The sequence below is a fragment of the Platichthys flesus genome, chromosome 11 (assembly GCF_949316205.1).
Source record: "Platichthys flesus chromosome 11, fPlaFle2.1, whole genome shotgun sequence".
NCBI lineage: Eukaryota > Metazoa > Chordata > Actinopteri > Pleuronectiformes > Pleuronectidae > Platichthys > Platichthys flesus.
Genome location: NC_084955.1, coordinates 23,067,318 through 23,080,485, shown reverse-complemented (window position 1 = coordinate 23,080,485; position 13,168 = coordinate 23,067,318). Strand labels below are relative to the sequence as shown.

At 44.9% G+C, this 13,168-nt stretch overlaps 1 protein-coding gene across 2 annotated transcripts; it reads right to left on the bottom strand.

The window, feature by feature from the left end:
* Positions 1-1,203: 1,203 nt before the first annotated feature.
* Positions 1,204-11,077, bottom strand: LOC133965000 (vitelline membrane outer layer protein 1 homolog). 2 transcript variants are annotated; one of them, XM_062399359.1, is made up of 6 exons: positions 10,647-11,077; positions 9,779-9,885; positions 7,310-7,616; positions 2,510-2,616; positions 1,529-1,832; positions 1,204-1,325 (listed from the first exon to the last, which is right to left on the bottom strand). In XM_062399359.1, exons 1-6 carry the CDS (start codon positions 10,827-10,829, stop codon positions 1,323-1,325), a joined length of 1,011 nt encoding a protein of 336 aa, XP_062255343.1. In that variant the 5' UTR covers positions 10,830-11,077; the 3' UTR covers positions 1,204-1,322. The 2 variants fall into 2 exon arrangements, with proteins under 2 accessions (XP_062255343.1, XP_062255344.1); XM_062399360.1 differs by lacking the exons at positions 7,310-7,616; positions 9,779-9,885; positions 10,647-11,077 and adding an exon at positions 3,374-3,709.
* Between the last annotated feature and the right edge of the window lie 2,091 nt (positions 11,078-13,168).

The window sequence follows — 13,168 nt, the reverse complement described above, 5'->3', positions numbered from 1 at the left end:
TTTGCCCATGTGTCTACCTTACTCCAAGTTATGTGGAAATTCACTCATGCGCTTTTATGTAATCCTACTGACAAACGTAGGTGAAAGCATAACCTCCTTCACAGAGGTAAAAATACCCTTTAGACAGAGGGAGACACTGAAGATCAAGATATTCACTTGACTGTCTTTCTAGAGTCTCTGTGACAAAGTAACAGATCAATATCTGAGAAGACAAAAACAGGAATTGACGTTTATTTTTCTTCAAATGTGACAACATTTCTAAAATTTCTTCGGAGCCACTAATCAATTAATCCTCTAACTATTCCATTCACTATTAGCCATCGAAACTGAGTAAATGATCTGTTGTTCAATAATCAATAACTCTGCTGTCACAGGACGTGGTACAGTGTCCAGGTCGAGTCGGTGCAGAGCTCGGGCCTTTGTGCCCAGAGGGCGTCTCTCTGCTGGAGCCGCGTGGTTGCACCAGATGTTCAACATCTCTGGACTGATTGATGTAGAGTTCACTGCCTCCATGAATTCAATATTCTATATTTTCATGTGTGGAGTCAGAAAAGTCACAGGTTTTTAGAGAGGTGATGGGCAGCTCCACTTGTTACAGCACTGCCATCTAGTGGGGAAATAAACAGGATTCATATTGTTCCTGTTGGTTTCGAGCACTGAAATGTTTAGTGGACCATTAGTATTAGATCATAGTCACTGGAACACCAGTGCAACTGATCATTATTAGTCAGTTTAAGTGTTTTTGCACCAGCTGCCTATTTTTTTTGAAGATGTTATTGAGGACCTTTAAAATCCTGCACCACCGTCTTTTTCAGGTCTTAAACTGTAAATGAATTAATACCCCCTCTTGTCATTTCCTAATTACCTCGGTTCCAGCAGGAATTGTTAGAAACGCCCTTGTCAGTGCCTCCAGCTTAATCCAACTTTACTGTGAGCTCATTGGTTCATCAGACAGGAAGTGAAAACACACCGCTCTCGTGCTGATGAGGTGAGGCGGCGACGACATAATATAAAAATGGCTCCTTCATCTTTTTGTCTTTGTTGCCGAAGCCGACACTTGAAACTTTTTCTTGAAAGCTAAATACTAATAACTGTCAGTTATTTGTCGGCTGAACTCTGATCTCAGTGTTTTGTTTTTAAGAGAAGGAAATGAAACCTAATCAGAGACTTGAAGTTCTGAGGAAAAACGTCACAGAAACAGTAGCGATTCAAATGAGCACTTTATTATTAATCATTGTTTAATTAAGGGTGAGGGAGGAGGGGCGGACCATGCTGCTCACCTGTCAATCACAGGTGAGCGGACCATGCTGCTAACCTGTCAATCACTGTCGATAAATAAAACATAAAGCACAAATTCAGAAACAGCGTCACAGGTTTATGAACAAAACAACATTTGAATAAAGGCACAAACGTCCTTCAGCTGTTAAACCAAACTGAGCTTTTATCTGGATTCCATTTACAAGTTTTATAACATTGGCAGAGGTAATTACTTTGAGTCTCAGCTCTTTATGGACTTTAATTTAATTACCTTCTGGGCTCTTGCACAGCAACGGAAGCGCACGTCGTTTAGGGCGGTGTCATCCTCTTCCCCCTGGAGTTCCTCCACCTTGGTCTCGATGCCGCAGATTCCTCCGTTGACACAATCCTGGCTCCACCTGCCGTACCCCCCCCAGTCCAGGCCGCTGCCCTCCAGCTCATGGCCGTTGCTGCAGCGGAACTTGATGTTGTTGACGGCGGTGTCGTCATCGTTGCCCTGAAGGGTCGCCACGCGGAGCTGGAAACAGGTGAGCACGCCACCCGGGCAGTACTGAGGGTTGGACCATTCACCCCAGCTGGAGACGAGAGCAGGAAACACAGCAGAGTGAATCAAATCTGAATAAGAGCCAAGGTTTGGTTTGGAAACACGAAGACGAGACGTTTCAACATCTGAACCCTGAACTTGAAATCCTGGAAAAATAATGTTTTGATTTCCATGATGTGGAAACTGTCTCCAGCTTCCTGCTGCTTCCATAACACCTTTTTTGAAAACCTTATTCTTATTAAACCTTCACAGGACCGACAGGTTAGTTCCACCGAGACAGACGATCTGACCAGCTGAATAATTAAAGACATTGATAAAAAACACCTCAGTGACTCAAAGAAATAAAGAGTTTCTACTGATAAGTTCATTTCTGTCCAACATCAGATTCTCTGCTGCTAAATACCAGCTCTCCACAGGGACAGCTGTATTTTAAAGAAGTTAAAGTAAGAAAACCATAATGTGACAGAGCAGTTTACATAATGTTGTTTCATGCTACAACTGAAAATCAAGTGGATTTACATCTGGGTCACATGAGTTTTTATATATTTCACAACTACTCCCTGTGAAAAGGCAAATTTAATTGGTTCTATGTAAATTTTTCTAATAACTTGACTGGTTGTCATAATTTCTCGGAATCTGTCACATCTTTGTAAATAACTATTTTATGATCATTGTTATCAGCACCAATGTTTGGTTTTATTTACTTACAAGCCAGGGTGAGACTCCACAATGTGCGTCCGGTCCCCGTCTTTGCCGCAGATGAGGCGGATGCCGTTCATGGCCGTGTCGTCACCTCCGCCCTGTTTGGGCTCCACCTGAGGAAACAGAGTTCAGTTCCCTGAAGTAGATCAGATTAAAACAGTTTTTATTTGTTTAATTGCTGAACCAGCAACAAGTGCACATGATGTCACAGGTCAGAGCTGGTGAAGAAGTGTGTTGTGTATTCTGCGTAAGCACACAGAGAGCCACTTTTTAATATGTCAAATTCCTTGTTTTTGAAAATTTACTTGGCCAATAAAACTGATTCTGATTCTGAAAATCATCTCCGGTTGTTGTAAATTGTTGTCAGTGCATAATCAGGATTATTATGATCATTCGTAAGGAACCAGTTAATCCTCATGACTGCAAACACAATAAAACAAACTTTTACCTTTTTTATTTACTTATTATATTGATTTTTGTCCCATTATGTTGGAATAATAGAAATGAAGGTGTCTCTTCACAGCCAGTTTGAGTCAGAGGGACAATTCCATTACTTACTGTGACTTTGTGAAACAACTTGAACAACAACAACAATGAAAAGCTGCACAGTCGGAACTCTGATGTATTCATATTTTTAAAAGTTTCCTAGTTTACCTTCAGGATAAGAAAAACAAAAGCCACGAAAATGATAAAAACACAAACAAAGCTTAATTTCTACATTTAAGGTAAAAATTTGTTGAATAACTAAATTAATAATTATATATATAAGTTATGATTTCGCAAAAGTGATTTAAGTAGCTTTATTTGCATCAGTAGATTTAAGTTAAATAAGAAATAACTCTGATAAATGTTAGAAATCAGTGTCTTTACCCTGGTGCTGAAGCCAACTGCAAAGTACTGGTCAGGACACATCTCAGGCCTCCTCCATGTTCCAAACTGCTGTCCATTTGGCACAGTCAGCACAGATGTGTACGGCCGGTCGGCCACAACAGCTCCCTGCTGGAACAACCCCAAGAACAACACGGCCAGCACGGCCATGGCGCGGAGCAGACTCTCCATGTTGACAGGAGTGAGTGGAAGGTTTCAACGAGAAAAGCCAGCTGATGAGTTCTGGAGGGGGTTCGGCCTCAAAAAGCTCTTATATAGTTTACGTGTTGATCGAGGAACAGACAACTCGTATCAGCGTGAATCATTTACAGAGATGCAGACGAAGTGGATCTGATGTGGATTTAACATTTCCACATCTCCAGAGAGCTGAGAATCAATGGGTCAATAGGACATTTCTCCACCAAGGACCAACAGCCTCCCGTAAATTACATGTATTAAAGTCTATACAAAGATTAAATGAGCAGGGCCAGGAAAGAGATAAAGAGGAATTTTGGAAAAACACGTTTGTTTTTCATGGACATGCAGAGATCAACTTTACCGTCAGATAAGAAGTGAAAGTCACTCGAGGTGAACAGCCTCTGAAAGGTATCAAAACAGGAGAGTAAGGTTATGACTGACAGCTGAGACTCACTCACGATTGGTCGAACACGTGTTTCATCGGCCTCAGCTTCTCCCAGGAAACGAGAACCGGCCTCCTCTACCGAGCCATCTTCGGCTAATGTGCAGTCCCCTGACAACAAGCTGGACGAACTTCATAGCAGGATGGCTCTTCAACGGGACATCAAGTTTTGTAACGTGTTGGTTTTCACGGAGACTTAGTTCGATCCCTTGATCCCGGACTCCACTGTTCCAGAGGGGGTCTCCATTCATCGCAAGGACCGGACAACAAACTCAGGTAAGAGCAAGGGAGTCTGCTACATGGTGAATAATCTGTGGTGCTCTGATGTGAGGATTATTTCTTCAGGCTGCACTCCGGACCTGGAGCACCTCATGATCAGATGCTGACCTTATACATCCCTAGGGAGTTTACGTTGTTCATTATAACAGCGGTGTACATTCCGCCCAGCGCTGACGCTAACCAGGCACTGGACGAGCTGCATGCGGTGATCGACAGGACAGAGACATCACGGCCCGAGGCTGTGTTTATCGTGGCCGGGGATTTTAACAAGGCCAAGACGAGGAAAGTCCTGCCGAGATACTACCAGCACATCAGCTGTCCGACGCGCGAGACGAACACGCTGGACCGTGTTTACACTCCCTTCCGGCGTGCGTATAAGGCCCTCCCCCGCCCCCCATTCGGCATATCAGACCACGTTTCCGTTCTGCTGCTGCCTTCCTATAGGTGACAGACCGGTGACTCGGACCATTCAGCGGTGGACCGGCTCTTCAGGACTGCTTCAGCACAACGGACTGGTGCGTGTTCCAGGATGATGACATCAACACGTACACAGACGCGGTCATCTCCTACATCCGCAAATGCATCGATGACGTCGTACCCAGGATTACTGTGCGAACATTTCCAAACCAGAAGCCCTGGATTAATGGTGACGTCCATGCTAAACTCAAAGCATGGACTGTTGCCTACATCTCAGGGGAGCTGGAGGAATACAGGAAATCTAGGTACGCGCTCCGGAGTGCTTTTAGCAGTGCTCAGACACTCTGCAGGGACAAAGTGGAGTCCCATTACAAGGACTCAAACATGTGGACCGGACTGAGAACCATCACAGACTACAAAGCTAAAACCAGCAGTGCTGATGTAGTGTCTGCATCTCTCCCAGAGGATCTGAACACTTTTTATGCACGCTTTGAGTGTAACTCCCCGTCTGCTGAGATCGAAGAGGCCCAGGAGGACCGCTGCCCCCCCCGTCATATCCAGGGCAGACGTGTGGAAATCTCTCAACCGGATCAACACACGAAAGGCACCTGGACCTGATGGGATCCCTGGCCGAGCTCTCAAGGTTTGTGCAAATCAGCTGGCAGATGTGTTCACAGAATCTTCAACATGTCACTGCTCCAGTCTGTTGTCCCTGCAAAAATCCTCTGCCTGAACGACTACCGCCCAGTAGCACTCACTTCCATCATCATGAAGTGCTTTGAGCGGCTGGTCCAACCATTCATCACCTCTTCCCTCCCTGACTCTCTGGACCCTCTTCAGTTTGCCTACAAGTCAAATAGGTCGACTGCAGATGCCATCTCCCTCACCCTCCACACTGCCCTCTCCCACCTGTTCCAGAGGGACACATATATGAGAATGCTGTTCATACAGATTACTGAACTTTCTGACGGGCAGACCACAAGCGGTGCAGATCGGCAGCACCACATCCTTCACCCTGACTCTCAACACCGGTGCCCCCCAGGGCTGCGTGCTCAGTCCTCTCCTGTACTCCCTGTCAACACCATCGTTAAGTTTGCTGATGACACCACTGTCATAGGGCTGATCACCGGCGACGATGAGAAGGCCTACAGAGAGGAGGTCAGAGCCTTGACATCTTGGTGCCAGGACAACTACCTCCATCTGAGGGTCAGTAAAACGAAGGAGCTGATCGTGGACTACAGGAAGAGACAAGGAGTGGAAAACGCCCCCCTCTCCATCAACGGGACCACGGTGGAGATAGTCAGCAGCTTCAAGTTCCTTGGGGTCCACATCACTGATGACCTGACCTGGACCCATCTCACAGACTCCGTCAGGAAGACGGCCAGACAGCGGCTCTTCTTCCTACGCAGGCTGCGGAGGCTCCACATGAACTCCAGGATTCTCTGCAATTTCTACAGGTGCACAATAGAGAGCATCCTGACTGGCTGCATCACCGCCTGATTTGGCAGCTGCACCGCCCTGAGCCGTAAGGCTCTACAGCGGATGGTGAAGTCTGCCCAGCACATCATCAGGATGGCGCTACCATCCATAGAGGACCTCTACACCCAGCGGTGCAGGAAGAAGAGCAGTCGGATTATTAAAGACCCCTTTCACCCCAGCCATAAACATTGTTGCCTGCTTCTGTCTGGCCAAAGGTACCGCAGCATCCGGGCCCGCACCACCAGACTCAAAGACAGTTTCATCCCCCAGGCCATAAGACTTTTAAACTCCTCTGAAATGCAATAACTCCACCAAACTAGCACCGTAACATATTTGCACAATTGCACCATTGCACAAGTTGCACTATTGTTGTCTTTAGCTGTTTTTATATATATTTATACTTTATTTTCTAATTTAAATTTTGATATTCTATTTCATTCTATTTTATACTATTTCTATTTTATTTTTTAGGTTGTAATTATTTGAGCATTGCTAGAAGAGAGCCTGTGACCCAAGCATTCCACTGCCACTGACTGCTTAATGTTATTGTTGTGCATTTGATAATAAAAATCTTGAATCTTGAATCTTGAATCTCGTGCTGATGAGGCGAGGAGGCGACGACAAGGTGTAAAAATGGCTCCTTCATCTTTTTGTCTTTGTTGCCGAAGCCGACACTTGAAACTTTCTCTTGAAAGCTTATTATTAATAACTATCAGTTAATTTTCGGCTGAACTCTGATCTCAGTGTTTGTGTTTTTAATAAAAGGGAATGAAACCTAATCAGAGACTTGAAGTTCTGAGAAAAAACGTCACAGAAACAGCAGCAATTCAAATGAGCACTTTATTATTTGTCATTGTTTAATTAAGGGTAAGGGAGGAGGGACGGACCATACTGATCACCTGTCAATCACTGTCGAAAAAAACAAAACATAAAGCACAAATTCAGAAACTGCAAAGAACAGAGTTACAGTATTATGAACAAAACAACATTTGAATAAAGGCAAAAACGTCCTTCAGCTGTTAAACCAAACTGAGCTTTTATCTCGATTCCATTTACAAGTTTTATAACATTGGCAGAGGTAATTACTTTGAGTCTCAGCTCTTCCCGGGCTTTAATTTAATTACCTTCTGGGATCTGCCACAGCAAATGAAGCGCACGTCGTTGAGGGCGGTGTCGTCCCCTTTCCCCTGTCGGGCCTCCATCTTGGTCTCGATGCCGCAGATTCCTCCATGGCCACAATCCTGGCTCCACCTGCCGTACCCCCCCCAGTCCAGGCCGCTGCCCTCCAGCTCATGGCCGTTGCTGCAGCGGAACTTGATGTTGTTGACGGCAGTGTCGTCAGCAAAAATGCCCCGAAGGGTCGCCACGCGGAGCTGGAAAGAGGTGAGCACGCCACCCGGGCAGTACTGAGGGTTGGACCATTCACCCCAGCTGGAGACGAGAGCAGGAAACACAGCAGAGTGAATCAAATCTGAATAAGAGCCAAGGTTTGGTTCGGAAACACGAAGACGAGACGTTTCAACATCTGAACCCTGAACTCGAAATCCTGGGAAAATAATGTTATGATTTCCATGATGTGGAAACTGTCTCCAGCTTCCTGCTGCTTCCAAAACAACTATTTTGAAAACCTTATTCTTATTTAACCTTCACAGGACCGACAGGTTAGATCCACTGAGACAGACGATCTGACCAGCTGAATAATTAAATACAATGATAAAAAACACCTAAGTGACTCAAAGAAATAAAGAGTTTCTCCTGATAAGTTCATTTCTGTCCAACATCAGATTCCCTGCTTCTAAATACACTGCTCAAAAAAATTAAAGGAACACTTTGAAAACACATCAGATCTCATTGTGAAAAAAAAGTATGTTAGAATTTATACTGATATACACAGTTTAATGTCTTAGGAACAAAAGGATGCCACATCTTTGATGGAAATGAAAGTTTTCAGCCTACAGAGGGCTAAATTTTATAGACACCCCGAAAATCATAGTGAAAAAGTGATGTGGCAGACTTGTCCATTTTGCCACAATTAAATTTCTGCAACTCAAAATGCTTCTCAATATCTTGTGTGGCCCCCACGTGCTTGTTTGCATGCTTGACAACGTCGCAGCATCATCCTAATGAGACAATGGATGGTGTTTTGTGGGATGTCCTCCCAGATCTGTCTAAGGGCATCAGTGAGCTCCTGTAAAGTCTGAGGAGCAACCTGACGGCGTCTGATGGACCAAAACATAATGTCCCAGAGGTGTTCTATCGGGTTTAGGTCAGGCGATCGTGAGGGCCATTCAATTGCATCAATTTCTTCATCCTCCAGGTACTGCCTGCATACCCTTGCCAAATGAGGCCGGGCATTACCGTGCATCAGGAGGAACCCAGGACCTACTGCACCAGCGTAGGGTCTGACCATGGGTTCAAGGATTTCATCCCGATACCTAATGGCAGTAAGACTGCCGTTCTCTAGCCTGTAGAGGTCTGTGCGTCCCTCCATGGATATGCCTCCCCAGACCATCACTGACCCACCACCCAACCGGTCATGCTGAACGATGTTGCAGGCAGCATAGCGTTCTCCTTGGCTTCTCCAGACCCTTTCACGTCTATCACAGGTGCTCAGGGTGAACCTGCTCTCATCTGTGAAAAGCACAGGGCGCCAGTGGCGGACATGCCAATTCTGGTGTTCTATAGCAAATGCCAATCGAGCTCCACGGTGCTGGGCAGTGAGCACAGGGCACACTACAGGACGTCGCGCCCTGAGGCCATCCTCATGAAGTCTGTTTCTGACTGTTTGGGCAGAGACATTCACACCAGTGGCCTGCTGGAGGTCATTCTGTAGGGCTCGCGCAGTGCTCAACCTGTTCCTCCTTGCACAAAGCAGCAGATATCGGTCCTGCTGATGGGTTGAGGACCTTCTACGGCCCTGTCCAGCTCTCCTAGAGTAACTGCCTGTCTCCTGGAATCTCCTCCATGTTCTGGAGATTATGCTAGGAGACACATCAAATCTCCTTGCAACGGCATGCATGGATGTGCCATCCTGGAGGATTGGACAATCTGTGCAACTTCTGTAGGGTTAAGAAATTGCAAAACCACTCCTGTATTGGGGGTCGTCTCATTGTTGCCCCTCTAGTGCACCTGTTGTTAATTCCATCAACACCAATGCAGCTGAAACTGATTAACAACCCCCTCTGCTACTTAAAGGACCAGATAATTTTCAAAAAGGTGCAATTGAATTCATGCCATACCCTGATAAAAAAGTGTTCCTTTAATTTTTTTGAGCAGTGTACCAGCTCTCCACAAAGGGACAGCTGTATTTTAAAGAAATTAAAGTAAGAAAACCAAAATGTGACAGAGCAGTTTACATAATGTTGTTTCATGCTACAACTGAAAATCAAGTGGATTTACATCTGGGTCACATGAGATTTTATATATTTCACAACTACTCCCTGTGAAAAGGCAAATTTAATTAGTTCTATGTAGAGTTTTCAAATAACTTGACTGGTTGTCATAATTTCTCGAAATCTGTCACATCTTTGTAAATAACTTCTCTTTTTTATGATCATTATTATCAGCACCAATGTTTGGTTTTATTTACTTACAAGCCAGGGTGAGACTCCACAATGTGCGTCCGGTGCCCGTATAAGGTGCAGATGAGACGGATCCCGTTCATGGCCGTGTCGTCACCTCCGCTCTGTTTGGCCTCCACCTGAGGAAACAGAGTTCAGTTCCCTGAAGTAGATCGGATTAAAACAGTTTTTATTTGTTTAATTGCTGAACCAGCAACAAGCGCACATGATGTCACAGGTCAGAGCTGGTGAAGAAGTGTGTTGTGTATTCTGCGTAAGCACACAGAGAGCCACTTTTTAATATGTCAAATTCCTTGTTTTTGAAAATTTACTTGGCCAATAAAACTGATTCTGATTCTGATTCTGAAAAGCATCTCCGGTTGTTGTAAATTGTTCTCAGTACATAATCCGGATTATTATGATCATTCGTTAGGAACCAGTTAATCCTCATGACTGCAAACACATAAAACAAACTTTTACCTTTTTTATTTACTTATTATATTGATTTTTGTCCCATTATGTTGGAATAATAGAAATGAAGGTGTCTCTTCGCAGCCAGTTTGAGTCAGAGGGACAATTCCATTACTTACTGTGACTTTGTGAAACAACTTGAACAACAACAACAATGAAAAGCTGCACAGTCGGAACTCTGATGTATTCATATTTTTAAAAGTTTCCTAGTTTACCTTCAGGATAAGAAAAACAAAAGCCACGAAAATGACAAAGACACAAACAAAGCTTCAGTTCTACATTTAAGGTAAAAATTTTTGAATAACTAAATTAATAATTATATATATAAGTTATGATTTGGCAAAAGTGATTTAAGTAGCTTTATTTGCATCAGTAGATTTAAGTTAAATAAGAAATAACTCTGATAAATGTTAGAAATCAGTGTCTTTACCCTGGTAATGAAGCCAACTGCAAAGTACTGGTCAGGACACATCTCGGGCCCCCTCCATGTTCCCCACCGCTGTCCGTTTGTCACAGTCAGCACAGATGTGTACGGCCAGTCGGCCACAACAGCTCCCTGCTGGAACAACCCCAAGAACAACATGGCCAGCACGCCGCGGAGCAGACTCTCCATGTTGACAGCACTGAGTGGAAGGTTTCAACGAGAAAAGCCAGCTGATGAGTTCTGGAGGGGGTTCTGCCTCAAAAAGCTCTTATATAGTTTACGTGTTGATGGCGGAACAGAAAACTCGTATCAGCGTGAATCATTTACAGAGATGCAGACGAAGTGGATCTGATGTGGATTTAACATTTCCACATCTCCAGAGAGCTGAGAATCAATGGTTCAATAGGACATTTCTCCACCAAGGACCAACAGCCTCCCGTAAATTACATGTATTAAAGTCTATACAAAGATTAAATGAGCAGGGCCAGGAAAGAGATAGTGAGGAATTTTGGAAACACACTTTTTCATGGACATGCAGAGATCAACTTTACCGTCAGATAAGAAGTGAAAGTCACTCGAGGTGAACAGCCTCTGAAAGCTATCAAAACAGGAGAGTAAGGTCATGACTGACAGCTGAGACTCACTCACGATTGGTCGAACACGTGTTTCATCGGCCTCGGCTTCTTCCCCCGACTGCTCCTGCTCAGACTCTGGCTCCAGATGACGTCATCAGTGTAAGATGGCTGCATTCCTATCCTGGATACTTACTCTGAGGGAAGACTTTTTCACCCTCTCCCCCCTCCTGGGCGTCAGCTCCAGGTAGGATTGGACCTGGAAGCTCCAGTCCTCGTTGGCCAGGACGTCAGTGGACGATACGTCGCTGGAGACCTCCACCCCGTCCCTCAGCCAGCTCATCTGCACTTTCTGAGGGTAGAAGCCAAAGACGCTGCAGTGGAGGATGGTCCGCACCCCGTAGTCAGCCGGCTCGGTGTGATGGACCCTGACAACCGGCGACACTGGAGTGTGGAGAAGATCAGAGCAAAACATTAGCAGCTAAATGACCTGCAGAAGACTGAGACACTTTTATTTAATCCATTGAATTAAACCACAGGGAGAGAGACCTAGAAGCAAATGAAGCCAAGGAAGTGTGAACTAAGTATGGTTGACAAACTATTTTGTATTAGGATAGTAAGTTTTTGCAGCCTTGTCTAAAATACTTTTATGACCTTTATCTACATATATCAAATTATTCCAGCTCTTTACTAACTATCAAAACTGAGTCAATTATCTGTTGTTCAATAATCAATAACTCTGCTGTCACAGGACGTGGTACATTGTCCAGATCGATCGGTGCAGAGCTCGGGCCTTTGTGCCCAGAGGGCGTCTCTCTGCTGGAGCCGTGTGGTTGCACCATATATTTTCATATGCGGAATCATAAAAGTCACAGGTTATTAGAGAGTTGATGGGCAGCTCCATTGGTTGTTACATCACTGCCATCTAGTGGGGAAATAAACAGGATTGAGATTGTTCCTGATGGTTTCCAGTAAATTCTCCTCCTGCTGATATGAGCGTGTCCGTGATCCTGGCAGATCACCAAGTGCACTTGAGCTTCAAACCCCAGATAAGAGGTCAGCTGAGTGTATTTCTTACCGGAGCGGAGAGAAACTCTGCGGTTGTGTGTATCAAACTCGAATCGCTTTGCCTCGACTTGCAAAATCATCTGAAAACCATTAAGGCAAAGTTTGATCATATCACTTTCGACCAGCCGCACCCACTCCGCCTGCAGATTAACTGTAAAGCGATTAATTAATACAATTACCTCTGTGTGTGCCAATCTGTGTCTTATCAAGCATTGTCAGGCCTTAAACTGTAAATTAATGAACACCCCCTCTCGTCATTTCCTAATTACCTCTGTTCCAACAGGAATTGTGGGAAACGCCCGGGTCAATGCCTCCAGCTTAATCTGAATTTACCGTGAGCTCATTGGTTCATCAGACAGGAAGTGAAAACACGCCGCTCTCTTAACATGTGGAGGACGGCGCAGAGGAAGGCTGCTGTGTCTCACGCTCTCCCACAGCTCTGCTCTTTTTTTCTCTTTTTTTCTATCTTGTTGTTATTTATTCTATTTTATTTTGTATTGTGCACTCCGGTAAAGCGAGCCCTGTCATCATATATGATAGAGAACAACTTCTGTCCATCGGGCTGACGCTAAAAAATACTTTTTCACCGCCACCAACAACAAACAAAGGAGACTTGTCATGGCGCTGTTTACCTGCCGTACCTGGAACACGGAGGAGATGATGAAGGAAACGAGGGTCGTTGGCCGGCGTCCTGGTCCGGCTGAGGAAACGTGAGAACCGGCCTCCTCTACCGAGCCATCTTCGGCTAATGTGCAGTCCCCTGACGACAAGCTGGACGAACTTCATAGCAGGATGGCTTTTCAACGAGACATCGAGTTTTGTAACGTGTTGGTTTTCACGGAGACTTAGTTCGATCCCTTGATCCCGGACTCCACTGTTCCAGAGGGG

What these genes read in the sequence shown, in the direction of transcription:
- LOC133965000 (XM_062399359.1), bottom strand. Translation starts at nt 10,829, where the DNA reads ATGGAGAGTCTGCTCCGCGGCGTGCTGGCCATGTTGTTCTTGGGGTTG. An exon ending in CAGTTGGCTTCATTACCAGG is followed by an intron (nt 9,886 to 10,646) that starts GTAAAGACACTG and finishes CTGTTTCCTCAG; the next exon opens with GTGGAGGCCAAACAGAGCGG. An exon ending in GTGGAGTCTCACCCTGGCTT is followed by an intron (nt 1,833 to 2,509) that starts GTAAGTAAATAA and finishes TCTCGTCTCCAG; the next exon opens with CTGGGGTGAATGGTCCAACC.